This window comes from Asterias amurensis, chromosome 14 (assembly GCF_032118995.1).
Source record: "Asterias amurensis chromosome 14, ASM3211899v1".
Taxonomy (NCBI): Eukaryota; Metazoa; Echinodermata; class Asteroidea; order Forcipulatida; family Asteriidae; genus Asterias; species Asterias amurensis.
In genome coordinates this window covers 11150031-11177454 of record NC_092661.1, presented here as the reverse complement: position 1 = coordinate 11177454, position 27424 = coordinate 11150031, and the positions used below count along the sequence as shown (strand labels likewise).

Sequence of the window (27424 nt, the reverse complement as noted above, 5' to 3'; positions counted from 1 at the left end):
GATTTGCAACTTTGCATGGTGGACATACGATATAGATCATATCGGAAACACCGCTATCAATGTTATCAGTAATCCGGAGTTATGAATTATCAGTAATCTAGATTAATCAAATATTAGTAATCTAGATTAATCAATTATCATGTCTCGTACTCTAAAACGTAGCTCCACATGTACTTTGCAGGAAATAGTACTGAGCGCTTTGATATGCCCTTAGAGGTGTGATAAAGTGCTAAGTATTATTATTAGTATTTTCAGTAATCTAGAATAATCAATTATCAATAACCCAGAGCAATCAAATCTCATTAATCCAAAGGGTTTTTTCAGGAGTCTTTCACAGTTAGTACTTATAACTTGGTGACAACAATAAGTTTTGCTCAAACTGAGAAAGTATTGAAAATACACTGGTTAAAGCCATTATACACTTTCGGTAAACAGTATTGTCCAAGTCCCACACTTCGTGTATCACAACTTGTATATAAAATAACAGTCCTGTGGAAATTTAGGCTCAATCGGACATCGGAGTCGGGAGAAAATAACGGGAAAACCCACTCCTGTTTTCGCGCGTTTCGCCGTGTCATGACATGTGTTTATAACAAATCCGTAATTCTCGCTATAAACGAGAATTTATATTGTTTTACCGTTTTCTAAAAAAGTAAAGCATTTCATGGACTAATATTTCAAAAGAAGTCTTTCACCATTACCTTCTGTAAACCCTGTAAATTATTTGTAAATCTGTGAACTTTTTTTTTTTTTCCCCCTGTACCGAAAGGGTTCAATGGCTTTAAAGGGAAGGTACACGTTTGATAATTGTCAGAGACCAGTGTTCTCACTTGGTGTATCCCCTCATAGGCATAAAATAACAAACCTGTGAAAGTTTGAGCTCAATTGGTCATCGGAGTTGCAAGAAAACGATGAAAGAAAAAACACCCTTGTTAGACGAATTTGTGTGCTTTCAGATAGGAATAAAAGACTTCTAGCTAGAAAGAAGTCTTTTATTATTTTTAGTGAAAATTACCTCTTGCTCAAAAACTACGTTACTTCAGAGAGAGTCGTTTCCCACAATGTTTTATGCTATCAACAGCTCCTCAATGCTTGTTACCACAAGTCAGTTTTTAAGTTAATATTTGTTTTGAGTAATTACCAAATGTGTACCTTCCCGTTCACACTTTTCGGTGTAAGGTAAACAACGCATGATATTCCTGGTGAAATTTAAGGATCTATTCAATACCAATCAAGTTTCTTCAACCGTGAAGCTTTTCACCTTTGCCATATGAATGTCACTCAGTCCTTCTTGAAAGATGCTTGCCCTGGATGTTCCTGACCCCAAAGTTTAGATAGGAGTGAAGTTGTGATGTTTTCTTTGCCTTGTTGGGATAGGAGGCTGGACTCCCCACTAGAAATAACATCCTACTGACTATTAAGCCATTAATCTGCTTCTCATTCCATGCAAACCATGCAGGAACAGTGAACCAGTAGGAATAAGAAATTTGAGACTAGAAGTTACAATGAACATCAGGAACATATCAGACAAAAGGCTTTCATTCTATGCATTCCTCCTGTGCATGAATAGTGAACAAGAATTATCAAATTTAACACTGAAAGCTACAATGAGTATCAGGATTATATTTAATAGACAAATGGCATTTTTATTCCATGCATTCAATATTGTGCATGAAGGGTAAACTTGTAATATTAAATATTAGACTAGAAGCTACAATAAATATCTGGAACGTATTAGACAAAAGGCATTTCATTCCATGCATACTCTCAGTGCATGAATAGTGAACTATGAATATTAAATTTTAGATTGGAAGTTACAATGAATATCCGGAAGTATTAGACAAAGGGCATTTTCTTTCCAAGCATACTTACTGTGCATGAACAGTGAACTAGGAATATTAAATATTAGACTAGACGCTACAACGAATATTATACAAAAGGTGTTTTTCAAACTGCTACATGTAAGAAAATACAATGTCATTCTTGTCAAGAAAAGGCCACTTCTGGTGAGAAAATACGTGATTAGGAGAAAATAAGTACATTGGAATGAAAATTCTAAGAGGTGCATCAAGGGATAATGAGTATATTTAAGCAGACAATTTCTTCTGGCTTCTGAAATAGCATGGAAATATGTGATCAAACTGTCCTTATTGTTGTATTCATAACGAAACAAGGTTGGGACCAACTTGGTTCTGCCTGGAAATTTGAATTTGTAAGACTTGCACAGTCTATTATTACAAATACCAGCACAAACAATGTTGCTATTGTTAACACTGCTAGTCTTATTCACAAACTTTAAAAAAATTTTTTTTTAAAAAATCATTATACTTTGAAGAGGCTACATATTTTAATTGTGCTGCTAGTGTATTAAATGCACAGTTTGGAAAGAGTACTAAATCAACTCTATTTTTATCTCCAAACACCCGTAATGCCAATGTCAGTGCAGAGTTCTGGCAATAAAACCTTGAGACATAAACTGTATTGACTTGAGCTTCTTTTGAAAGGCGTCTTAAGAAAACACAAACACACAGACCAGAGAAAAACAAAATACTGATTGGAATAATATATAAATATGGCTGCTATTATGGCTTTGTGTTCGACCTTCTAGTTCTGTGAAAAGACAAGACCTGTCATTTCTTTTGTAATCTGTGGGGTGTGGAGTTGATATTGATGAGAATGCAAAATGGTTTCTTTGAAACCTGTTGTTGTCTGCTTTTGAGGTAATATTTATTGGAGTGAGTGATTGCCACTGTGTGTATGGATGATTGATTGTGTATTCATTGTTGGAAGAGTGCATTGAGCTCTACCAGCCAGCAGCCGATTTCACGAAACTTTACGCAACTGCGTAAAAGTCCACTTGTGCAACGTCGATGGAGCAACTTGCGCCATACACGTTGCGCAAGTGGACTTACACAGTTGCATAAAGTTTTGTGAAATCGGCTGCAGGCTCCTAGTTGATTATATCCATATCTACAGCCAATAACCTTGTTGAAGCTCCAACCTTGTGATGTTAGGTGATCTCTCATGTAAATAAATAATTTAAAAACAAATTAAATTTCGTGGGGTTTCGTGTGTTGTTCTGTTTGTGTATTCTTACTACATGTGGTAGTTTTAATGTCTGATGTGTGTGTGTGTATGTATACTTGTTGATGTTCCCCGGTCTGTTTTATGTGGGTTTCGGTGTACTATTTTTGTCTACTGATAATAATGTTTTTATTAATATTGTGTTATTAGTGCTATGTATATATTGTTATATTTATATTTATATTTATACATAGTTTTTTTTTAATGATTCCTGTAAGTGGCGGCTATCCGCTGATGGATATCAATAAATAAATAAAAAAATAAATTGTACATGTGGCAGTGGTATCTGCCTTGGGGAAAAAAAAGCCCAGATACAACTATGTACTTATTTTTCCACGTTTTTGTTGTTGTCTGCAATGCATCAAATTCATTTCGGGTGTTGACCCTAGAAAAGAAATAAGAGATGTTAAATTTGCATTGGGGATAAAGATTATTAATTTTGGTTTTTACCCATACACCGATGTAGAAAAGAAATGTCAAATTAAAATTTCACCCAGCCAGTTTCTCTTGTGGTTTATAACGTTAAGTTATGTAGTAATTACTACTTATTTGAAATGGTCAGCATATCGTAGAGATTGAAATATTTCTCATGTCACGTTTAAACCCCATTGAATAACAAGTCTGTCTACTGAGTGAGCACACCCTACGGAAAGTGCACGCTGTATCTAGAAGCTGATCAGACATTAAGCCATTAAGGTTAATGTTTTATGTAGGCGTTTACATTAACGTACAAAGTGGTATTTTCTTTTACAAACATCTGGACCTTGCTCGTCAGAGCGTAGGGCTTTGTGATCAGCGCACTGCAGCCAGTTTTGCATTTAGAACAATAACTCTTTCAGTGCCTTATACAACCTATTTTATGTATTCCAAAAGCATCATATTTATTCATGTTCAATCTTATTTATGTACTCAAAAAAATGTCATAAATTGTACATGTATCACCCATAACATTATAAGGATAGTGCCAGATGCTAAGCTGTATGTAATATGGCTGTGAATTTAATCTGTTGTCATTTTGTCTGAAAATATAGCGCAAGGACCATACTCTCTTTGAGACATCTGCTGGAGCGATTGAGATGACTGATGAGTTTGAACTTATTTCTTGATGATGTTTTTTTTCTCTATTTTTTTTCCCCTTCCCTTTTCCCCCAAGCACAGTTGTGCACAGTGATGATTGTAGAGTCAAATGTTTCTTACTACTATTAAAGGAACATTACAGAACTGTTTTTTTGCTAACAAAACGGTTGCTGGCAGTGTAAGCACTTTATGTAATCCATCATATACATAAACTGACAAACCTTCAAAAGTTTGAGATCGATCGGTCATCTGAGTCATGACAGAATAGTGAAAAACCGATTACAAATTTTGCATTGCTATATGGACAAAACAAAATTAAATATATCGCTCACTGAGCGATAAACTCCATTCGCGAAATTAGACTATTTATTTCTCATCAAATATGAAATTTCAGATGGAAATATTTCAAGGGATGTTTTCTACTGTCATCATGATTAGACCGTGTAAGTTTTATGTAAATCTGTGATCTTCACGATTTTTGTTTCTTACCAATTCTGTAACATTCCTTTGAAAAAAATACCTCGATTTTTAATGTATGGGATGTCTGGGCTGAGGGACGTGGACTTGAGTTCTGTAATTAATGCTGAGAGTCCTTGGCTTCTAAACCAGAATTAATAAATGAGATGAAATGTACATGTACATGTAGATGTAGGTTCGAATCCTGGCCTGGTCAGTGGCGACTACCCTGTCCTTGAGCAAGGTACTTTACTTATTATTGTGTGTAATTCTAAATGTCTCCATGATTGTCGTACATAATATCCCTGATTGCAAGGTGCAAATGTTGGCAGTACTGCCGTCGATTTCACCAAACTCTTCCTAACTTAGGATTAATCTTAGGACTAAGGACGAGTTAAGTGTCGTATCTTTGAACATTAGGACAAATTTAACCCATCCTAAAGTTAGGACGAGCTACTAACTCGAGGTCGGATTAATCCTAGCGTTTCGTGAAATCTGCTGCGCTGCAGCCTTTACTCAAAACAACTCTTCTCATAAAAATGACATTTGAAAGGGGATGAAATCAGTTGATGTCTATTCCCAATGCAACACAATTCCTAGAAATGAAGATTTTTATACTGATCTGTATATTCATGTTCTCTTTGAATGTGCAGGACCTGCAGGCAGAGATTGAGGCCCATCACAGTGTCTTCTCATCCCTGAACGATGCAGGGACTACACAGCTCAAGGAGGAAGACTCCAAGGAGGAAGCTGAGGTGCTGCAACAACGTCTTGAAGACATGAACAGAAGATGGAATAAACTCCAAGGGAAATCATCCGATATCAGGTAAGAGCCTGTCAAGTAAATAGGCCATTTGCGAAGTTGGATTTGAACGATGTCTCAGACCTGATACTTCACGGAGGCAACAAAGGCGATTGCTTCCACGCCCCCTGGTCATTGCATTTTTTGCCATTGAAATGCTCCAGTAGAAATTTACAGTTTCCTCATAGGGTGCCCTTTACCATGGAAAAAATGCCTTGCCCTCAAAAACTAAGCATACAGGCCCGAGTCTGGTACTTTGACTTGTTCGATCACAAGTGAAGGCTCAATAAACCATTTGCTTGTTAGATTTGAATATTGTCTGGTACAATGAAATACTTGATCACAAGTTACCACTTCAATTTGAATTCCTCAGACTATAGAGACGGTTGCTATGTCACATGATTCTGAGCAAGCTTTCAAATAGTTACGTACAAGATGGCAAACACGCAAGCACTATTCTGAATGAATGTGTATGGCACAATGGTACCAGGGTTTGCTCATCTTAAAAAATTGTACATGTATATTCGCCAGACTGGCACAATCTATAGTGAAAAAAAGCAAGTTCTTCTGAAAGCTAGTTCTTCTTGAATAAAAAAGAAAAGAAAAAGAGAAAAACATTCTTCAGAAGTGATGTGAAGTTCATAAATTTACTCGCAGAGATTCAGTCCTCACAATAATTCATCATTAAATGTGATTTTGAAAAACAGGTAGCTTAGCTGACACGTTGCATCCTGATGTTAGGAAAGTCTGGATTAAGGAAAAACATATGGCGTTCACTCCCATCCAAGTCCTGGCAGTCAGCCAGAAAAACTCTTTCCCAATTTTCAGACTCACCAGTTTATGTCATTCCTGTCTTTTTAGGGTAGTTAAAGTCATGTTAATTTTTTTTTTATTATAGAAAGGGTTACATTTGAAACAGTTGTTTGTAAACTTGCTTATGAATGTAGAAAGTTGACCTTGTAGTCATTTTATAACTGACAGGTCGCGCTAATGATCTTAGTCTTCAAATACATTTTTGAAGTCCTGATCTTAATCTCAATGCCCTATGATCTCAGTCTCAGTCATCATCTTAGTCCAGTACAGTATAGGTCTCAAAATGTTAGTTAAGTTTAGGCCATATAAAAAAAACACCAGTTGATCGTCCCCGCCCGCATCCTTTTTTGGGGCCGCATCCTTTTTTTTATTTACTATTTACAATTTTTTGATTTGTGTTAAAAAATAAAACAAAATAAAAGGTTTTTTTTATATTTTTTTTAACCATCTTTTCAAAAGGACTGGCCTAACTTGATGCTCTCGAACACTTGTATCCGTCCGTTTCATAAAACAATGTTAGTGAATGCCTACCATAACAGCAAATCTTTTTAGTGTTAGCCGACCCTGTTTTATAGTGTTAGTGTTAACACAGGTCTGCATGCAACAATTAGGTATAAATAAGTTTGCGGTTGATTCAAACTGAAGAATTGGTGGCCTGTTTGATTTGAAGTACTTTGCTGCCATCTTGAAAAAAAAAATAGTAAATAGTAAGGCCCTCATCCTCCTCTTTTTTGAAAAATCCGGAGGATCAACTGGTATTTTTAGTTATTTGGCCTTACATCTCACTTGGCTATGCAACCCAAAAGTTTGGTTACAACCAACGCTCAATCATTACATTCAGCACAGTTTTCAAACTTGTTGGTGTTGAGATATTTTTCTCCCCATGCAAAGACGACCGATTCAGACAAAACCTCACAAAGATTTTGTCATCATACCATCACTTGGTAGAACCAACTGTTGATCCAGTTTTGTTTCCGTTTACACAGGCGTCGACTTGAAGCCAACGCTGAGGAGTGGAGTACATTACTGAAAGCCTTCCAAGATCTGCTAGAATGGATCCGTGTCAAAGATGAGGAGCTCTCCTCCAAGATGCCTGTAGGAGGAGACTACAACACTGTGCAGACGCAGAATGAAGACCACAAGGTACCAGACCTTCACATGTCATTCTCAACTCCCTAGGGAGCTAACAACCTCCAGTCGCTTATAAAAATGCTTAACGGTTAATCCACCACAATACCATCTTAGGCCTTGCAGTTTTCCTTTTATACATCTGTGTTAGTAGAAGCAATTTAGGATTATGTGTCTTGCTCAACAACACAAGTATCATGACCGAAATTGGAATCCACACTCCGATGACTAGAACTATTTATGGTTAAGTGTCTTGCCTAACAAAACAAGTGTTGAATGAGCGGAATTCAAACACATACTCCAATGACTCAGCCCATTCGAACTAGAGCCCGAAGTTCTAAACCACTGGACCACTCGACCACCAAGTAATACCCAAAGTAACAGGCTTAAATTTTTAATAGATGTTAAATTTGCACCGAGAATAATAATATTACACACAAGTTCTTTCTGAGTACATGTAACTTCTATTTTGTCCCTTTGTTTTCTAACTACTTGTGGAATATTTTTGTTCCAGATCTTCAAGAGCCTCTTAGATGAGAAGAGGCCAACCATCGAGAGGAACATCCAGATGGGTCGTCTGTACCTAACAGAGCACGGAGCAGCAGATAACAGCGGCAGCGACGCAGCCACCCTGAGCTCCAGGGGGAGTGATTCCAGCAGCATGGACAACGACCCGGCCTCCACGGCCGAAGACCAGGCTCGACAGATTGTCCAGAATCTCAGACAGAGTGTGGCCACCCTGCAGGAGAAGTGGACGCTGCTGAACGGCCGGTCAAACCAGTGGCAGAAGAGAGTGGATGACGTCCTCGCTGTGAGTTTGAAGTTAATTTGTTTTCCCCCTTTAAGTATAAGATATTGGCAATTCACAAACTGATGGCCATGGTATGTGCTTATATTAGCACTAAGCGGTAATCCAAAACAATACTATCTAAGCCCTTGCAGTTTCCCATTAATACGACTGGGTAAGGAGAAGCAACTTTTGGTTGAGTTTCTTGCTCAAAGACACAAGTATCATGAATTCACACCCCCATTCCGATGACTTGGCCATCAGAACTAGAGTCCATGAATCTCAACAGGCTAAACTGACTGGGTAACGTTCAAATAATTTGGGGCTGAACAAAGCAAATTTGACTAGAGCGGAACATGCCAGTGCTCTATCAACTGAGCTATTTATCCCTAATGTTGGCTGGTACCATCGAACAAAGATTGTGACAAAAAAAAGGAGACCACCACTTTGAGGGCTAAATAGCTCAGTTGGTAGAGCGCTGGCACGTTAAACAGGAGGTCACAGGTTCAAATCTTGCTCCGGTCAATTTTATAACAACAAAGGAGAGCAGAAATCATTTGGAATAGAACAGAAATTCAAATTCAGTTTTGAATATTTGTTATTTTTGTTTTGTAGAAAATGCTAGGCTTCCATCAAGCGATGGATGAGCTAAATGCCAAACTCCATGAAGCAGAATCCTTGAAGTCAAGATGGCGATTGGTCGGGGACATCATTATTGACAGCCTTCCACAACATATTGAAGAAGTCAAGGTAATAACACCTGTTTAGTGAAATATTTCCACAAATGTCTCCCACAGTTGTTTGAGTAGTATGGCTGTCGATTTTTCACCCGGCAGAACACTCGGTATTGGAGGGGGGGGGGGGGAGCATTATTAGTATACAGTATTAGTCACACAAATAGCAAGTTCGAGTTTGCACCATAGGTCGACTAGTTTGCTCAAAGCCAGGTTGGTTGATCATTGATGACCTAATTTGGTCTACCACTTGGAATCAGCCTCAGGACCTTAAGTTTCTTCCCTGGTCCCAATATCCTTGCTTCTTGCTTACCTGTGAAAAGCACAGCAGAAAACCAGTGACAGAAGGCAATGGAAGTGTTGAATACTGTACCGATGGTTGACTTGGCTTCCAAATTAGTTTTTCCAATGAGTACGTCACTTCGCTCATGTGCCTTACTAGTGAGTGATTAACTACGGGTCAACTACAAAATTGCACGCTCGAACTTGCTCAAAGGGTTGAGCCACAAGTAATAATTTCCAATCAATAGTATAATATCAATTGTAATAATCACATCCTCTACAGCGTTTCCAAGAGAGAATAGCCCCCGTCCAGCGAGACGTAGACCACCTGTCTCAGCTCGCTGCCCAGTTCTCACCCATCAGCGTGACGTTAAGCACAGTCAATCAGAGCCGTCTAGAGGATCTGTACAAGCGCTGGAAGCTACTGCAGATATCTGTGGAGGAACGTAGCAAGCTTCTCAACGAGGCGTTGCGAGACTTTGGGCCGCAGTCACAACACTTCTTGAGAGGTATGCTTCTTTTTGTTGCTGTTTTTGCAGAGGATTGTCCCATATCTGCCCAAAGCCCGGTTCATTCTTTCTGTATGCGAATGCAATATCAATTTTGGCGTCACAAATGCGCGACCAATAATTCGGAAGAGGTGAGTGGTGCTCAACTCCTGCGCAATATTCGCAGCTTTGACGTCAAAATTTGTATCGCATTTGCAGGAAGTATGAATCCGGCTTTACTAAGGGATTTCCTGCATTCAAATGGACATTGGTTTCAACAAATTGAAAACAGAGAGACAATCAAGTAATTGTGTAATACATTCATCAAAAGACTTGGTTCACAAACTTGCTAAAGATTACAAGAAATCAATTTCCACTTTTCAACTGGGGCCAATTTCATAGAAAATTCATAAAAATTTGCTTAAGCACGAAAATCGCTTGCTTATTTTACACATGTTACTGGCCAAATTTCATGCCATATATATTGCTTGTGACTGGTATTTAGCTGTTGTGTACTTAGCATAACAATTGAGTTGAGTCTTGGCCGGTACTCTGATTTTACTAAGCAAGGATGTTTCTGCTTAAGCAAATTTATTTTGCTTAAGCAGCTCTATGAAATTGGGCCCTGATCATAATGTTGCTTGTGTTCTTCTTACAGTGTCCGTCCAACAACCGTGGGAGAGGGCAGTTGCCGGCAACAAGGTCCCTTACTTCATCAAGTAAGTTATCATCACAACTTTTAAAACTTTTTTCAATGGGGGTGATTTCTTTATTATTTGGTTTTCCCAAACTCTGATGTGTGTTAAGCACTGTACATACAGAACTTCCCCCCCGAGTCCTGTAAACAAAACCACAGGCTTATTACGTGACCGGAATTCTAATCCGAAATCTTTGCCATTCCAGAGTAAAAGTCCTACCACTAGATTGCAGAGGACTTTTTTTTATCCCCGATGCAAATTTAACATCTAGTAAAGGTGATTTCTATCTTCACATTTTTTAAAAAAATTTCACCGTCTTTTAAACCTGAAAATCTCGCCATTGTTGCTTCGTAACAAATGTATTTGATGACTTTCATATTTGATTTGTGCCTTGAAGCCATGCATCCGAAACAACTCACTGGGATCACCCCAAGATGACCGAACTCTTCCAGTCTCTGTCGGAGCTCAACGCTGTCAAGTTTTCAGCCTACAGGACGGCAATGAAACTCAGGAAGCTTCAGAAAGCGTTATGCTGTGAGTAGCCCCAGTAATCTTTCCCTGAGAAGAGGGTGCAGTATTGTGGGTCATAAAGGGTTGGGGTAGCAGTCGTTTGTATGGTACAAATGGTACAAGATGTATAGAGCCATCTGTACAATTGTTGCTCAATACAACAACTCTTGTGTTGCATATCCTCTGTGGATGTTGCAAACACTCTGTGGACATACCATTGCTCATGTTCTTCAACACTGTAAAAAATGTATAGAGCCATCTGTACAATTGTTGCTCAATACAACAACTCTTGTGTTGCATATCCTCTTTGGATGTTGCAAACACTCTGTGGACATACCATTGCTCATGTTCTTCAACACTGTAAAAAACACTTTGTGGACATGTGTAAGTCCGCAAAGTGATTAAAGTCCCTACTGCTTTCACATCCATACTTCATATGCAACGCTTTAAAAACACTAAGACCTCAAACAACATCGGTTATTCATGCATTCATCACCTTATCTTCGGAAGTCTCTCCCCCATGCAAGAGACACGCACAGTCTATCTTTTCCATTAGCCTTTTTGAAATATGGCGGACACTATAGGAGTGCACTGTTTGGTTTGGGTGTATACAGGCGTTTGTACCAAAACTTAACAGTGTCATAGTATTGTGCCCACCATATCTCACAAGAGGCAAAGGAGGAAGTTGCGAGTAGCAGCCCGGGTTCGAGTCAAAATGGTCAACCTTTAGTTAACCATTGTGCACACTCGAACTTGCTCTTAACTGTGATTTGCCAATCTGTCTTACAGTGGATCTCCTGAGCATGAACAGCGCAGACAGAATCTTCCAGCAGCATGACCTTCTGACCTCGTCCACAGACCGGACGTTGGATGTGAATGAGATCATCATGTTCCTGACCACTGTGTTTGAAACTATAGCAGCTGACCATCCAACATTGGTCGCCGTGCCGCAGTGCGTTGATATGTGCCTCAACTGGCTCCTGAATGTCTATGACACGTATGTAGCTTAAATATTTTTTACAAATATACACACATGATATATTTAGGGCTGAAGCCCGGTTAATAGTTCCTGCAAATGCGAATGCGATTTGATTTTTGACGTCACAAATTTGCAACGAACAATTCGCATCAGTTGAAATGTGCCAACATTCACTGCAAAAACAGCCATGTGACCTAAAATACATCAATTAGTATTGATTTCATTCAAATCAAAAGTGACAACAACAACTTCCAAGTAAAATCAAATCATTTAATCTTGCTCTTTTGTTGATAAGCATTTATCTTTACCTGTGTTTTTTTTCTTTCAGGGCACGGAGTGGTCGTATGAGAGCGTTGTCTTTCAAATTAGCAATCATCATCCTCAGCAAGGCACATCTGGAGGACAAATACAGATGTAAGATAACAATCACTGCATTGTTCTGTAGTCTTAAATATGAATTGTTCTGTAGTTTTGTATTGCTCTGTAGTTTTGTATTGTTCTGTTTGTTTGTATTGTTCTGTAGTTTTGTATTGTTCTGTAGTCTTGAATATGAATTGTTCTGTAGTTTTGTATTGTTCTGTAGTTTTGTATTGTTCTGTTTGTTTGTATTGTTCTGTAGTTTTGTATTGTTCTGTTTGTTTGTATTGTTCTGTATTTTGTATTGTTTTGTATCGTTCTGTAGTTTTGTATTGTTCCGTATTTTGTATTGTTTTGTTTATATTCTTCTGTAGTTTTGTATCGTTCTGTAGTTTTTAGATTGTCTTGTAGTTTTTATATTTGTTGGTAGTTTTGTATTTTATAGTTTGATGTTGTGCTGTACTATATACATTTCAAGTAATGAACCACACAGGAAACTAACTGGGTAAATTCTATAAAAATTTGGTTTGAACAAAGACAAATTGACTAGAGAGGGACTTAAACCTGTGACGTCTAGATGAACGTGACGGCTCCTGAGCAGATATCCTTATTTTATCATCTTCTATGGCTCCCCTTAGATATTGTTCGGTGTGTTGCCAACGCTAATGGTTTCGTTGACCAACGAGGACTTGGTCTCCTACTCCATGACTGCGTCCAAATACCCCGGCAACTGGGTGAAGTCGCATCCTTCGGCGGCAGCAACATTGAACCAAGCGTGCGTAGCTGTTTTAATATGGTAAGTAACATTCAATAATGAAGTATCAATACAGATTTGCGATGTATGGCTTAGAGAAATGCCTCACAAAATGTACCAGTTACTACTTAAAAATTCACCACTTGCTACTCAATAATATCACTCAGTGTGTACAAAACATTTCCCTCGTGCTGATCCTTAAGAGACAATGGGGCAGTTGCCTCCATGCCCATATGCATTACCTTGGCAACAGGAGTGATTGCTACTATGCCCTGGGGTGGATTTCACAAAGGTAGTCCTAACTTAGGACTAGTCCTAGGCAATGCTAAGAGATAGGACCAGTCCTAAGTTAGGATGAGTTACTGGTCCTAACTTAGGACCAGTCCTATCTCTTAGCATTGCCTAGGACTAGTCCTAAGTTAGGACTACCTTTGTGAAATCCACCCCTGGGCATTTTCTTGGTGCCCTTAAAGTGTTCCAGTTCATATTTAAGTTCCCATAATAAAGGTGCCGTTTACCAAAGATAAATTATGCTAATCAAAATTACTGGATGATATTGTTCCCTGCTGAAACCCTGGTTTTGGTTCTGATATGTTGTTCTCCCCAATATTGACAAGAATTGTGTTTTCCTTCATCAGAGTGGAGGTAAACCCCACATTGAGCCATCTCAGTTCCTAGCCTGGATGAAGCTGGAGCCTCAGTCCATGGTGTGGATGCCTGTGCTACATCGCATGGCGGCAGGTGAAACAGCCAAGCACCAGGCTAAGTGTAATGTGTGTAAAGAGTTCCCCATCATTGGGCTGAGGTATCGCTGTCTCAAGTGCTTCAACTTCGACATGTGCCAGGTAGGGCTGGGATCTGTACTTCTCTTGAAACAAGAAGCTGCTTTTTTGATAATTGGGTGATCTTGCCCTCAAAAAAAAGTTCTTGCAGAAAAAAATAAAAAATAAAAAAAATAAACTAATTTTGTCTGACTTGTTAGTTTTCTCAACCTCTTAGCTCATCAAAAGTTGTGTTTGTCTTTCTTTTCTTGCAGAATTGTTTCTTCTCAGGTCGTGTGTCTAAGAATCACAAACACTCTCACCCCATGCAAGAATACTGCACAACAGTAAGTCAAGCGGGAATGCAGCTATCAGCTTTTGTATTATTAGTAGTTCTATAGAAAACAAAGAACTGTAATGACACTTGACAAGACTTGTGCAGAGTTGTGATTATTTATTTAATCCAATAAGGTCGCAATCAACTGGTGCCACTAATTTCTATCTTGTGCTGCCCCCCCCCCCAATGTAAGCCCCCTTCTCTTGCAGTTTCATTTAGTACTGCTTTGCTCTGTTTAAAATAAAAAGCGGGACGGTTCTTTTCAGAACTACGAAATCTCATGAAATCCGAAAATCTATTCCGCAATATTATATAGCAAGACAGTTCTCTAAAGACCAAAATCTACCTAGCAAGTAGTCACACACATGGTGTTACCGCAAACCAAATATCTGTATTGATACCTCACGATTTTAACACCTGATTTTAATATTTCACCATTTCTTCTTTTTCAGACTACCTCAGGAGAGGACGTGAGGGACTTTGCCAAAGTTGTGAGGAACAAATTCAAATCCAAACGCTATTACCAGAAGCATCCAAGAGTTGGCTACTTGCCTGTTCAGTCAGTACTAGAGGGAGATGATCTGGAATCGTAAGTTAACTCAGTCGGATCACTCGGAATAACCCAGGTCAAAATTCCAGTTGAACCTAGTTAAACTGGGTTTAACTGGAACTAGTAAAACCAGTTGATAAACTAGTTAAACACAGTTAAAACCAGTCGGTTTAATATGGAAAATGGACAGAAACTAACTGGTTTATAATTTCAACCTAGTTGAACACAGTTAAACCTAGTCCAAACCAGTTGGTTTAATATGGAAAATGGACAGAAACTAACTGGTTTATAATTTCAACCTAGTTGAACACAGTTAAACCTAGTCCAAACCAGTTGGTTAGTATGGAAAATGGACGAGTTTGATTACTATCCAGTTGAACCAGTTGACCCCAGTTAACTAGGTTCAACTGGAATTTTGACCAAGCAGTGTGGATACAAACAAGCTGAACAATTTCTTATAAATGTGCACCATGTGTTTATGATTTTGTTTCACTTCACAATGATTATTTTGGACAATTTAGCCGAAAGCCTGGTTCATACTTCCTGCGAATGCTTTTTACGGAGCAAATTTCCTCGCATCACAATTGGAATAACGACGCATACCAAATTATTACGCCACCAAATTAAGCTTCGCACTGGCAGAAAGTACGAACTGGGCTTATTTCATGGCAATTTTGATTTTGCATTATAACACTTACAAAAAACCATTACAAAGTATGTAATCATTTAAAGTCAAATATGAGTTGGACGGCAGAGAGTTCCATGATAGTAAACCAATCACTCCTGGTTCTGTTGAACAGATTTTAAAATCTCAGTGATTATGAATACCTTGTCCCCATTTTATTGAATTCTAAATATCTCCCTGATTGTTGGACAAAATCTCACTAATTGCAGGATGCAAAGGTTGGCAGCTCTGTCGCTGGTTAATATTACCTTTTTTATAAACTGGAGAATTATACTCGATGCTTCCATACAAAGAGACAAATTCGTAGCAGCCCTTTAAAGCCAGTGGACACTATTGGTAATTGTCAAAGACCAGTCTTCTTACTTTCTGTATCTCAACATATGCATAAAATAACAAACCTGTGAAAATTTGAGCTCGATTGGTCGCCGGAGTTGCGAGATAACTATGAAAGAAAAAATTACCCTTGTCACACGAAGTTGTGTGCTTTCAGATGCTTGATTACGAGACCTCAAATTCTAAACTTGAGGTCTCGAAATCAAACTTGTGGAAAATTACTTCTTTCTCGAAAACTATGTAACTTCAGAGGGAGCTGTTTCTCACAATGTTTTATACCATCAACCTCTCCCCATAACTTGTCACCAAGAAAGGTTTTATGCTAATAATTATTTTGAGTATTTACCAATAGTGTCCACTGCCTTTAAGTAAGAATGGTCTCATCGCATGACGAAATAATCATGATTTTTGCCAAAAGTAGTAGTCTGTACATATATCACTTGCATGGAATGCTTTAGAGAATCATGTTTCCATATCTTTTTCTCCATTTAATCCTTTCATTGTTTGTACAGACCTGTGACATCTCCACAGCAGATGGCCAATCAGGACATGCATACCAGATTAGAGCTGTATGCTAGCAGGTGAATGATAGAGCCAACCCGATTGGTTAATTTTTAAATTTCTTTTAATTTGAATAAAGTCAATGGAGAAAAGTCGATTTTTCTGGGTTGAAAACAGCATCAAAAACTCTGATTAATTGAAAAATAAAAAGTAAAAAAATCCCCCAAAAAACATTCATTTAGTTTGAAAAATTCAATCTGATTATCGGCTCAGAATTTTGTGGCAAATGTAGTTTTAAAAGAAGCTCTGTACATAGTGTGGACTTCAGGTTAAGCTTCTGAGTTCTCTTTTTTTACGTTGCACTTCGCTGCGTAAGCTGTTGGTAATTGAGGCAAATGTATTGCGTTGGGAATTTCGGCAAATTTATTGCGTAGCGGAAAATCTTCCAAACCAGACTTTCAGAAGGATGCTTATTGTCAATGCTTGAAACTGCATTAAAACTGTGTGAGCATAAAGTCTAACATATGTAGCTACTAACCCATACATTATTGCCATACTCTGTTTTATTGACTTGTGTCTGTTTTAAGTAAAATCAACAATTGTTCTCTTGGCCTGTTTTCAACGAGCTGCTTAAGCTCAAAATGTAGCTAAGCACAAAGCAATTTTTCTAACCTTGAAAAAGGTTACCGACCAAAATACCATTTCACTTGTACCATCTTTGACTGGTTTCCGGTTCAGTTTTGCTTAGTATCAAAATATCGTCTTAAGCAGGCCCTGGGAATCACCCGGGTTCCCTTATGCCTGGATTTGATACCCTTCAATATTGATTCCAATATTGTATTGTCTTTGTGCCTGTCCAGGTTAGCAGAGGTTGAACAACATGGCTCCTTCCTAACACCTTCCCCTGACCTGTAAGTATAGCTACTATCTAGGAAACATTTATAGCCTTTTGGCTGCGGCTGTAGGTTTATAAACTTTCAGGAAAGCTTAGCTTCTGTTTCAGACACAAGCATGAACTAATTCTGGCAGGTTTCCTTCATTGGTTTCCTTCATTTGTAAATCGCTCGCCTCTCACCACTGTGGCCCTGGTTCGATTTCTGGCTAAGGCCATGTGGTTAGAGTCATGCGTTGGTTCTCTGCTGTGCCACAAAGGTTTTTTTCTCCGCCCTCCAGTTTTCCTTCCTCTGGAAAAGTCAAACTTTTGGCCTTAAATCTCTGGCCTCAAATATGTTGTTCTCAATTAATTTAGCTTTCCATATGTAAGTTAGGATGATTAGCCCCCAGGGCCCATTTTCAAAGAGCTGCTAAGCACACAAATTTGCTTAACATGAAATTTCTTCCTTGATAAAAACAGGATTACCAACCAAATTTCACGTGATTTTTAGGATGAGCAAACAACAGTTGAATACCAGTTACATGGAATATGCGAAAAATTGAAATTTTGTTGGTAATACTGTTTTTATCACGGAAGAAATTTCATGCTTAGCAATTTTTTGTGCTTAGCAGCTCTATGAAATTGCGCCCAGATTGAACAGGGATCAAGGATTTTTTTGTCACACTACAGCACTGCCTGCCTCATTACCATTTTTGTGTCGACTGTGCTGGCTCTATATAAACCTTGGTTGAAGTTGTTTTTCTTCAAGTTGGTTTTCTTCATTGCATCTTCATGATGAAGTAGTTGCTTCTACGAAAGCTTATACAGATTTTTCTTACTAGTTAGTCATTAAAGTTCTATGATGTATTTTCCTCGTACTTAAAGACAGTGGACCTTGTTGGTAATTGTCAAAGACCAGTCTTCTCATTTGGTGTATCTCAACATGTGCATAAAATAACAAACCAGTGGAAATTTGAGCTCAATTGGTCGTCGAAGTTGCAAGATAATAATGAAAGAAAAAACACCCTTGTCACACGAAGTTGTGTGCCTTTGGATGGTTGATTTTGAGACCTCAAATTCTAAATCTGAGGTCTCGAAATCAAATTTGTGGAAAATACTTTTTTTCTTGAAAACTATGGCCTTTCAGAGGGAGCCGTTTCTCATTTCTCACAATGTTTCATACCATCAATCTCTCCCCATTACTCGACACCAAGTAAGGTTTTATGCTAATAATTATTTTGAGTATTTACCAATAGTGTCCACTGCCTTTAATCGACGACATTTTATTTTCTCGCAGTGATGATGAGCACCACCTGATTGCACAGTACTGCCAAAGCTTAGGAGGGGATGTATCGTCTGTGGTAAGTATCTGAATACGTAATGCTAGCTAGATGTCATGTTAAAATATGTTTTCATGAGAAACCGCCTAAAATCGCAAGGTTGGACGGCCACTTTAAGGTGAAGGCATGCAACTTTTCAGCTGACTAGCTGATTTCCTCTTTTTCTTTTCAAAACAGTGCCATAGAAAAAAAAAAAACTGTACAGATTTAAGTGTGAACGGCCATTTCCTCTATATTTGCAAATAGAAAGTTGCGTTTCTGAAGATAAGGGCTGCACTTAACCGATTTGGGCTATTGACCCAAATCACTGCCAGCACGTTGCCAACTACTCCTGGGGCTGAAACAGGGTTTTCCTATTCACTGTCCGTAAGGATGTAGGCATGGGTATAGGAGCCTGGCTGGTAGAGCAGAATGCACTACCTTCCCAACTATTGCTGAACCCTGTTCTGTCAAACAACTAATGTTGTGTGGTTTTGTTTTTTGCAGCCTCGTAGCCCTGCACAGATTGTGGTCTCCATTGACTCCGATCAAAGGAGTGAACTAGAGAACCAAATTCTCATCTTGGAAGAAGAGAACAGGTAAGCGGAGGAGTGGGTGTTTGGAATTAAGGAGCATGAGTCTTGCCTTTTTATAGTTCCCACTTGACGTCGAACAGTTTTGGTTGTTTTCGGTGTGGGATGGCCAAGTGAATAATAGCACCATACTGAAGCTCTAGTGTTTCTGAGCAGCAGAGTGTGGGTTCGATTCCACTTGTGACACTTGTGTCCTTAAGCAAATCACTAAACCATGATGCTTCGTCCTTGGGATGGGAACCACCGGTTATTTTCAGAGCCAACACTACTCAAAAAGAAATAAACACATGGTGCTACCTCAAACCTCACCTAAGAATACTCCCAACTTGCAAAGTTTCAACTCCTACTTGACGTTATCATTTTTTTTTCCACAGGACACTTCTGGCGGAGCTTGACCGATTGAGAGCCCTCCGTCAAGACGACTCCACCAGGGCCGAGGTGAGCTCCGAGGACGACTATCACCCCTCGCCAAGTCGTGACACGGAGCTGGTGGCTGAGGCTAAACTCCTCAGGCAGCACAAGGGACGTCTGGAGGCTAGGATGCAGATCCTGGAGGACCATAACAGACAGCTGGAGGCTCAGCTACAACGTCTCAGGCAACTCCTTGAACAGGTAAGGAATCTAACTATGCTGTGGGTTAAAGGCAGTGGACGCTATTGGTAATTACTCAAAATAATTATTAGCATAAAACCTTTCTTGGTGACGAGTAATAGGGAGAGGTTGATGGTATAAAACATTGTTAGAAACGGCACCCTCTGAATTGCCCTAGTTTTCGAGAAAGAAGTAATTTTCCACGAATTTGATTTCGAGACCTCAAATTTAGAACTTGTGGTTTCGAAATCAACCATCTAAACGCACACACCTTCGTGTGACAAGAATGTTTTTTTCTTTCATTCATATCTCGCAAGTTCTATGACCGATTGAGCTCAAATGTTCACAGGTTTGTTATTTTATGCATATGTTGAGACCCACCAACTGTGAAGGCTAGTCTTTGACAATTACCAATAGTGTCCAATGTCTTTAAGTAACTGTATGTACTCAGGAGGGATTGACTTTCCCCTCCTCATAACCAAACATAAAAAGTTACTTATCTGTGTATCAAACTTCTGCCATTTACTTAAAACTGTGCGATACCTAAAGCCAGAATTGGGCAAGGTCCAAATGTTGGATTTGAAACTTTCCATGGTGGGAGTATAATTAACTGAGGTTTGTGAGAAAAAAATGTGAGAAACGGCTCCCTCTGAAGTAACATAGTTTTTGGGAAAAAGGTAATTTCTTACTCAAATAATAATACACTTCGGCTAAGTCCTTATATTATGCATCTGAAAGTACTCACATTTGTGCAACAAGGGTGTTTTTGTTCATTTTATTCTCTTGCAACTTCGATTACCAATTGAGTCCAAATTTTCACTGGTTTGTTATTTGATGCATACATGTATGTTTGGGTTACACCAAGTGAGAATACTTGTCTTTGACAGTTACCAAACGTGTCCAGTGCCTTTAAAGGAGCATCCCACTAACAGATTATTTTTTCATTGACAGCCTCCAGACCGTAGTGCGTCCCAAGCCTCGTCATCCCGCACCACCCCAGCCGTCTCCCCAACTTCCTCCATCAGCTCGTTACCACGGTCTCGTAAACATCCTCTCTACACCTCGCTGGAGATGTCGTCATCACGCTCTGCAGCCAATGGTGGAACCAGCGATTATGACAGTGATATGGCTGGTAAGTAGTGCTCATTAGTGAAAAGTGTTTTGCAATTTGGCAAAACCCCCAACAGGCAGCTCTGTGGTGCAGTCACTCTGTTTGAATCATATTCTTTAAAGTCACCTGGAAATATAATTTTTTTTCTTTCAAACATAAGAGTATATGCTTACGTACAATAAAACAATTTTTTTAGTAATTGTTTGTCACGATTTATATGTTTAAAAAATATATAAAGTTGTTTGGGGGGCTGACTCCGCCTACCCCTTTTGTGACGTCAATCGAGGCAGACTTTGCCTGCAATGCGTATAGTAAACACACGTGCAAAGTACATGTACGTCCACGTCGTGAGTTGGTACATTTCAAAAAGTGTTTTTCTGCATTCAGCAGCAATACACCTGGTCGGCATTGCCGGAAAAAAAACCTTTTTTTGTTGTTGAAACGTACAAACTCAAGACTTGGTCCGCACATGTACTTTGCAATTGTGTTTACTCTACGCATTACAGGCAAAGTCTGCCTCGAGTGACGCCACGAACAGCGCCCTCTCGGGTCGGGGTCTACTCTTAAATTGGTATATAACATAAGAACTGATTTTTTAAAACCTTAGTTAACTGTTTATTCACATTCCACTCATCAAAACACATATATTAGTGGCAAAAGCTTTATTTTGAAAAAAATACCACTTCCAGGTGACTTTAAGACTGTAAAAATTACTGTGTGGATGTGTGTAAGTCCACATAGTGAGGTCTCGAAATAAACCATCTAAAAGCACACAACTTCATGTGACAACGTGTTGTTTTTTCATTATTATCTCGCAATTTCAACGACCAATTGAGCTCAAATTTTCACAGGTTTGTTATTTTATGCATATGTTGAGATACACCAAGTGAGAAGACTGGTCTTTGACATTTACCAATAGTGTCCAGTGTCTTTAAAGATATTGCTCAAAAGTGATCTATATCTTTTTTTACTTGTGTTCTATCTTCCCAAATGATCTAGTTTCTATGATGCTTTGCTCTATATAAGACCCAAATAGTAACAGGAGTAGCAGTTCAGCCAAAACGTCTTGAAGATACAGTCGGATGTTGATAGAATGTGTGTTGCTAAAGTACGTTTTCAGGCAAACAATTTAATTTGTGTTGCTGTAGTGCTCTATGTAGTACCTTGAATTTAATAAACTGACATGTTTCGATCACCTTGAACATTCTCCTCCCTTATTTAGGTGATGACCACACCCAGCCTTCACCCCATACCCCTCCACACCTTAAGGATGACCCCATCAGGGAGGATGGGGGTAAGGTGGACCTTGATCAGGTCATCAAAGAACTCAATAATATCCCAGATGAAAAAGGTGCTACTTCAACAGGTAAAAACCTTCTGCCTACCACTTTTGCAAATCGTTAGAAACCAAGACCTTTATACAAAAGTTGCTCTGCAAACTACTTAGTGACTGAAAGAACCAGAGCCCAAATTCATAAGCTAAGCACAAAAATTTGCTTAACATTGATAAAAACAGGATTACCAACTAAATTTCCATTTGTTACATATTGATTGCTACTGGTATTCAGCTGTTGTTTGCAGGAAAAAATTTCATGCTAAGCAAATTTTTGTGCTTAGCAGCTCTATGAAATTGGGCCCTATTGAGCACATCCACATTGGTAGTTCTTAGTGCCGTTTCATACCTACATGGTATTTCTTCGTGTTTCCTACGGGAGGAAAGCTGTGTAGATTGACATCTGATGTCTGTACCTCTTAAGCTTGGGCGATATCGACTTATTTTATTCACGATATATCGCCGACAATATATCGCGATCTTCAATATAATCACAATTAATTAAATTTGACATCATCAGTCTTCAAACTCCCAGTGAAAGTTGTAGAAGTAACAGTCATAGCATAAGAGAGGTGTTCTAATGACCTGTTCTTCTGGTTTTACTCCAAACCTATAGGGTGCAAGATGTCTCAGCTAAGAAATACATCGCGATATTGCGATACTTATTCGATATCGCGATATATCGATATATTTCGATAAAAACCAAATCGATCCGATATCGAAATCGTTTCCAAATTAGTATCGCGATGTTCGATAATATCGTGATATCGCCCAAGCTTAGTACCTCTTAAGAGACCATTGTCACCATACGCCCTGAAGTGGCAAATTTCTTACCACTTTTGCAAATGTTGAGAAGGCAAGGTACAATCCTTTTAAAAAAGTTGCTCTGCAAACAACTTACGGACCTTGCTAAAAATAAGTCCAGTACAACCAGCGGATAAGTACTATCCGAGACAACGTTCTTTACCCACCATTAATTTTTCCTTGTTTGAAATTGGGTGTTGGAGAAACCATGGGAGAAGTGCGCGTATACCATCTGAGCTATCTAGCCCTATTTTTTCAATATCTTTGATTAGCCATATGGCTTCTGACTGGCACCCCCAAACTGCAAAATGGGGAAACCTTCAACATAATTCTAGATACATACATGTAGCTCAGTTTTCAGAGCACTGGCACATTAATCCGGTGGTCGTGGGCTCATATCCAGCTCTAGTAAATTTGTCTTTGTTCAACCCAAAATAATTTAAAATTGAGCCTTTCAGTTTATTTTTCTCCTGCCAATGTATATTAAAATAATTCAGGTTTAAAATGTTGATGTAACCCTCCCCGGGGTTTAGGAGTGTGTTCCAAGTTGGAATAAAAAAAACAAATGAATGAAAACAAAATTATTTGATATCTAATTCCATTTCCTCATTTGTAAATAATCTCTTTCACTTTACTACCTCCAGGTGCAAGTCAGGTGGGCAGCCTCCACCACATGGCAGATAACATAGGCAAAGCAGTGGGAACACTAGTGACTGTAATGACAGATGATGAACACAGTGATAGAGAGAATGAGACGTAGGTGGCAGCAAACACTGTGAGGAATTCATACACACACACACTTGGGCTTCCCTTTACACTCAATCCTCAAAGCAGAGCAGCTTTAGGCTTCACGTGGATCACAACGAAACAAAAGCTGAAAAAGTGACTGATCAGTTTCTACACAAGGAATCATACATGGGAGAGAGAGAGAGAAGAACGCTTAGCGAAATCAAGGAAGATTCTTTTGTGCTTGATTTCTGCAATGACAGCGCATTGTGCTGGGAAGTTATACTTTTTTGTCTCAGCACCAATAAGTTAGGGTTTGGGCTAAGGGTGAATCAACGCCCAAAGCTTTGAGGACCTGTGCAGGCAAAGGGGGTACTTCATCATCTCATCCAGTGCAGGCTTGTATGGGTGAGATGGCCCATCACATTGTGAGATAGCTCATCAAATTATGCATGGACTACGATATGCAGCAATGGCTCAATCTATGAAGGTGCAAGCATCAACCAGGCGGAGACAAAAGCCAAGCTCTTGCGGATAGACTAAGGGTACAGGATCATCCCAGGCTACCTAGGAGATGCGTCAGGAATACCACATTGGAACTCTGAACTGCAAATATTGAAACCAGTTTAACCATGACAGGTTTTAAAACCATGACATTGAAAATGCATGCAACCAGCGGACACTAGCAACACAAACTATCGGTGGTGTGTTGTAGGACCGGTATTGCACATGTGAGAACAAGGGGTGCCGTTATGAACACAATCAACTGAGCCCATGAGAGATACATGTACCATACAGCGGGTTACGCCCACAGCTATGAGCAAGTTTGAGTGTGCACCATGGTTAACTAAAGGTTGACCATTTTTGACTTGAACCCAGGCTGGTCACCCATTGGTTGACTACTGTGGTATATAGCCTGTTCCATGCTAACATGTGTAAAGTGCAGAGGGGAACCAGTGACAGAAACTATAGCGAAAACACGGAAGGCAATGGAAGTGTTGAATACCGATGGTTCTAGTGAGTTTGTCACTGCGCATTTTCGTTGCAGGTCAGTAGTCGACTAAATGTGTGCACTCGAACTTGCTCTATGAGTCATACAGGTCAACTGTCTGCCTCCGTTGGGCCTACTTTAACACCTGATTTGAACATCAGGACCCATCCTACGCAGGCAGTATTCTTTTTGTTTTAAAGTTACTCCGAACAATGCACAATAGACTGTGCAAGTCTGTCAAATATTCAAACATTGTAGGGAATATTACTGTTGGGTTTTATGGGAACAGTTCCTAAAGTGCGAACACTCGTAAGACTCTGCACAGTCTAAAAACCCTTCTCAGATGTTGTCATTTTTTTATCGCTTGCCGTTGTGAAGTACATGCATGCGGAATTCGCGAACGCATGTTACAGTGCGAACATGTGCTTCAGAATGCAAACTGGACAGCACTACGCATATCCTACATGTGCATAGTACTCTAGGATGACAGATCTTCCGCATTGCGTTAGTAACATGAGAAGGGTCAATGGAAAATCAACTAACAACTATTAAAGTGGCAGAACAATTTCAATGCAACCAGTTATCAACTCTCAATTTCAGCATTTTCTCCAAAAAAAGATTGATCAATGGAGAAAATTACCATGAACTAATGAATCTCCACAATACACCTTTATAATGTGAGCTATTATTTTGTACCCACCGCATGACGAGAAATTTCTATTTATTGATTAAAGGATTTGCTTTCATAGTTTTTTGAGTTTCTAGGAAGCTATCTCGTGGTGCTTCCCGATATTAATTATAATATAAGACAGTGTAAAACTAGGAGTCTTTAAGTTTGTAAGTTCTTTCCTTTCGGCTCGTTTTATGCCTATATTTATGTGTGAGTTAATGCAATTCAATTTGAATACCCGAAAGAAAATGCAACTTTTCAGCAACAAAATTGTTGCCTACAACGAGAATAAAAGGGGATTTCTTCTGAATAAAAGAATGAACTTCTAAAATCCTTTCAAAATCGAATTCTGAAAAGAATGTGCTGCCAATCAAGTTCAAATCTGAAGTAAACCCACTAATTTTGAAGGGGGGCGGCATTAAGGATTTTTTTTAAACAGACATTGAAAGATATAAAATCAGTGTGATAACTACCTTTCAAATCTCTTAATATGAGATGTGGGACTTGATGAACTTTTTCTGATGTGATGTTAAGATGCAAATCAAAATGAAACCATTGTCATAAATTTTATCTCTCTCTCTCTCTATTTCTTGATTTCTCTACCATGAAATAAAAGAAATGGTCCCTGCTACACACTGCTCTGATTTTACGTAAATTCCAATTTTATGTGATGAATTGGTTTGATCTTTCTTTGAGAGTCAGGGTTTTTACATACACCTACCAATGCCATCATGGCTTAAAAAAACAGAATTGAGTGTTAATGTATTCGTAAAATTTCTATGACATTATTGTTTGTTACTTGTATATGAAATTCTAATCCGAGATTGCGTCTTAGTTAATTTTTACCCATAATGACCAAAGAGTATATTCTGTTTCCATCCTGATTTCATAAAACTGCTAAGCAGAAGCAGGAAACATCGCTAACCGAAAGGGAACCAGTGGCAGGTTATGTTATGTAACATTTGGGGTGATAACGTACTTTCTGCTAAGCAAGATTATTTCCTGAACTAAGCAATGTCTTGTGTTCTATACATGATGATGGAATTGGGTTGTCTGCTGAACTTGTCTGCAACAGCACTGCTTTACAGTGGGGAAAATGCAAAGAGATTTAGACAATGCAAAAGCTTTTTAGTCAACACTTCTCGTTCAACACCCGCAGTTATGTTGTCTAGCTACACTTTGCTTCTTGTACAGTTCAGTATGTTTAAAACCTTGTACGAAGTTACGTCTTTTATTTTCTTTCATTTTATGACCGGCTATCTGGTTGAGCCTTATTACATTTCTGATTATTTATTAACCATTTGTTACTATCATAATAACCATTAAAAACATGTATATGAAACAATTTTTTTCATTAGCTTTTCTGTAAATATTATCTACTTAGCTTTGTAACTGTATTCCTTCATCATTTTTTTTTTATTTTAAATAATCACCGAATCGCAACTTTTAAACCCGATCATGAAATTTTAACTCTTGTTTTGAAGGATGATGACATTTTTCCTGAAGTCATCCTTGGAGAAATTTGTTTTTAATCCAATTTTTATTTAAATAACTCCCTATCTCACTGGAAATTTGGTTTTAAGTGAACAGGTTTTTAGGGCCACGAATAGCCACCATTTTTAGGGCGTATTGATTATGCATAGTATTATTTTGATAAGAACTGCCCAAATTTGCAAATGAAATAATGGTCTTTTATGCCAGTGAATCAAATCAAATGTTTTTATGATAAAAACAATTCAAAATGTTGTATTGACGCAACGTTATAGGGGAAAACAGAATCTGTAAATCAACAATGTTTTTTCTATGTGATAATCTGTGATTTTAACTTTAGTAATAAAAACAGTGTATACGAAAGAATGAAATAATTTGAGTCTTCTGATTTCTTTAGTTATTTAATTTGTATGCCTTAAAATTGTATGGATACAGTATTTGATATCCAGAGTTGATTAAGTATTATTATTGGAAGTTTCACATGCTTGGATAATTGTCAAATTCATAAAAAAAATTAAGAATGATTCCATCATTTTAAAATTTGAAGACTGAAATTTAAAACTTATCAGAGTTTAAAATTTTAGTCTTGAATATTTTGCAAAAATATTAGTTGTAATATGTTAGTAGACAGTCCTATGTTTTCCTCAAAATTGTATTTAGTGAAAAACTTGGACCCAATATTTTTGTGCTGTCCTTTCTATTTTTACGTAAGGGACCCCTTTTGGATGGGCTGGGGTTTTATTTTTTGTCTTTTCACCTTGAGAAGAGCAGGGTGACACTAGGGCCCAATAGTGCTTAAAATGTT

The 27424-nt window shown here is 38.5% G+C and overlaps 1 protein-coding gene across 4 annotated transcripts in view; it reads left to right on the top strand.

Moving 5' to 3' along the window:
* Window positions 1-26993, top strand: part of LOC139947482 (dystrophin-like) — a 252509-nt gene extending 225516 nt beyond the window's left edge. For all 4 annotated transcript variants that reach the window (XM_071945408.1, XM_071945405.1, XM_071945406.1 and 1 more), the window contains 21 exons: window positions 5271-5443; window positions 7219-7375; window positions 7875-8171; window positions 8763-8897; window positions 9447-9672; window positions 10310-10370; window positions 10747-10883; window positions 11649-11856; window positions 12167-12252; window positions 12834-12991; window positions 13588-13794; window positions 13986-14057; window positions 14500-14636; window positions 16128-16196; window positions 16977-17027; window positions 18288-18351; window positions 18817-18908; window positions 19277-19514; window positions 20445-20625; window positions 21827-21970; window positions 23386-26993. In XM_071945408.1, the coding sequence (XP_071801509.1) occupies window positions 5271-5443; window positions 7219-7375; window positions 7875-8171; window positions 8763-8897; window positions 9447-9672; window positions 10310-10370; window positions 10747-10883; window positions 11649-11856; window positions 12167-12252; window positions 12834-12991; window positions 13588-13794; window positions 13986-14057; window positions 14500-14636; window positions 16128-16196; window positions 16977-17027; window positions 18288-18351; window positions 18817-18908; window positions 19277-19514; window positions 20445-20625; window positions 21827-21970; window positions 23386-23501 (3009 nt within the window). In that variant the 3' untranslated portion in view covers window positions 23502-26993. The remainder of the gene's footprint in view (window positions 1-5270; window positions 5444-7218; window positions 7376-7874; window positions 8172-8762; window positions 8898-9446; window positions 9673-10309; window positions 10371-10746; window positions 10884-11648; window positions 11857-12166; window positions 12253-12833; window positions 12992-13587; window positions 13795-13985; window positions 14058-14499; window positions 14637-16127; window positions 16197-16976; window positions 17028-18287; window positions 18352-18816; window positions 18909-19276; window positions 19515-20444; window positions 20626-21826; window positions 21971-23385) is intronic.
* The last annotated feature ends 431 nt before the right edge of the window (window positions 26994-27424 follow it).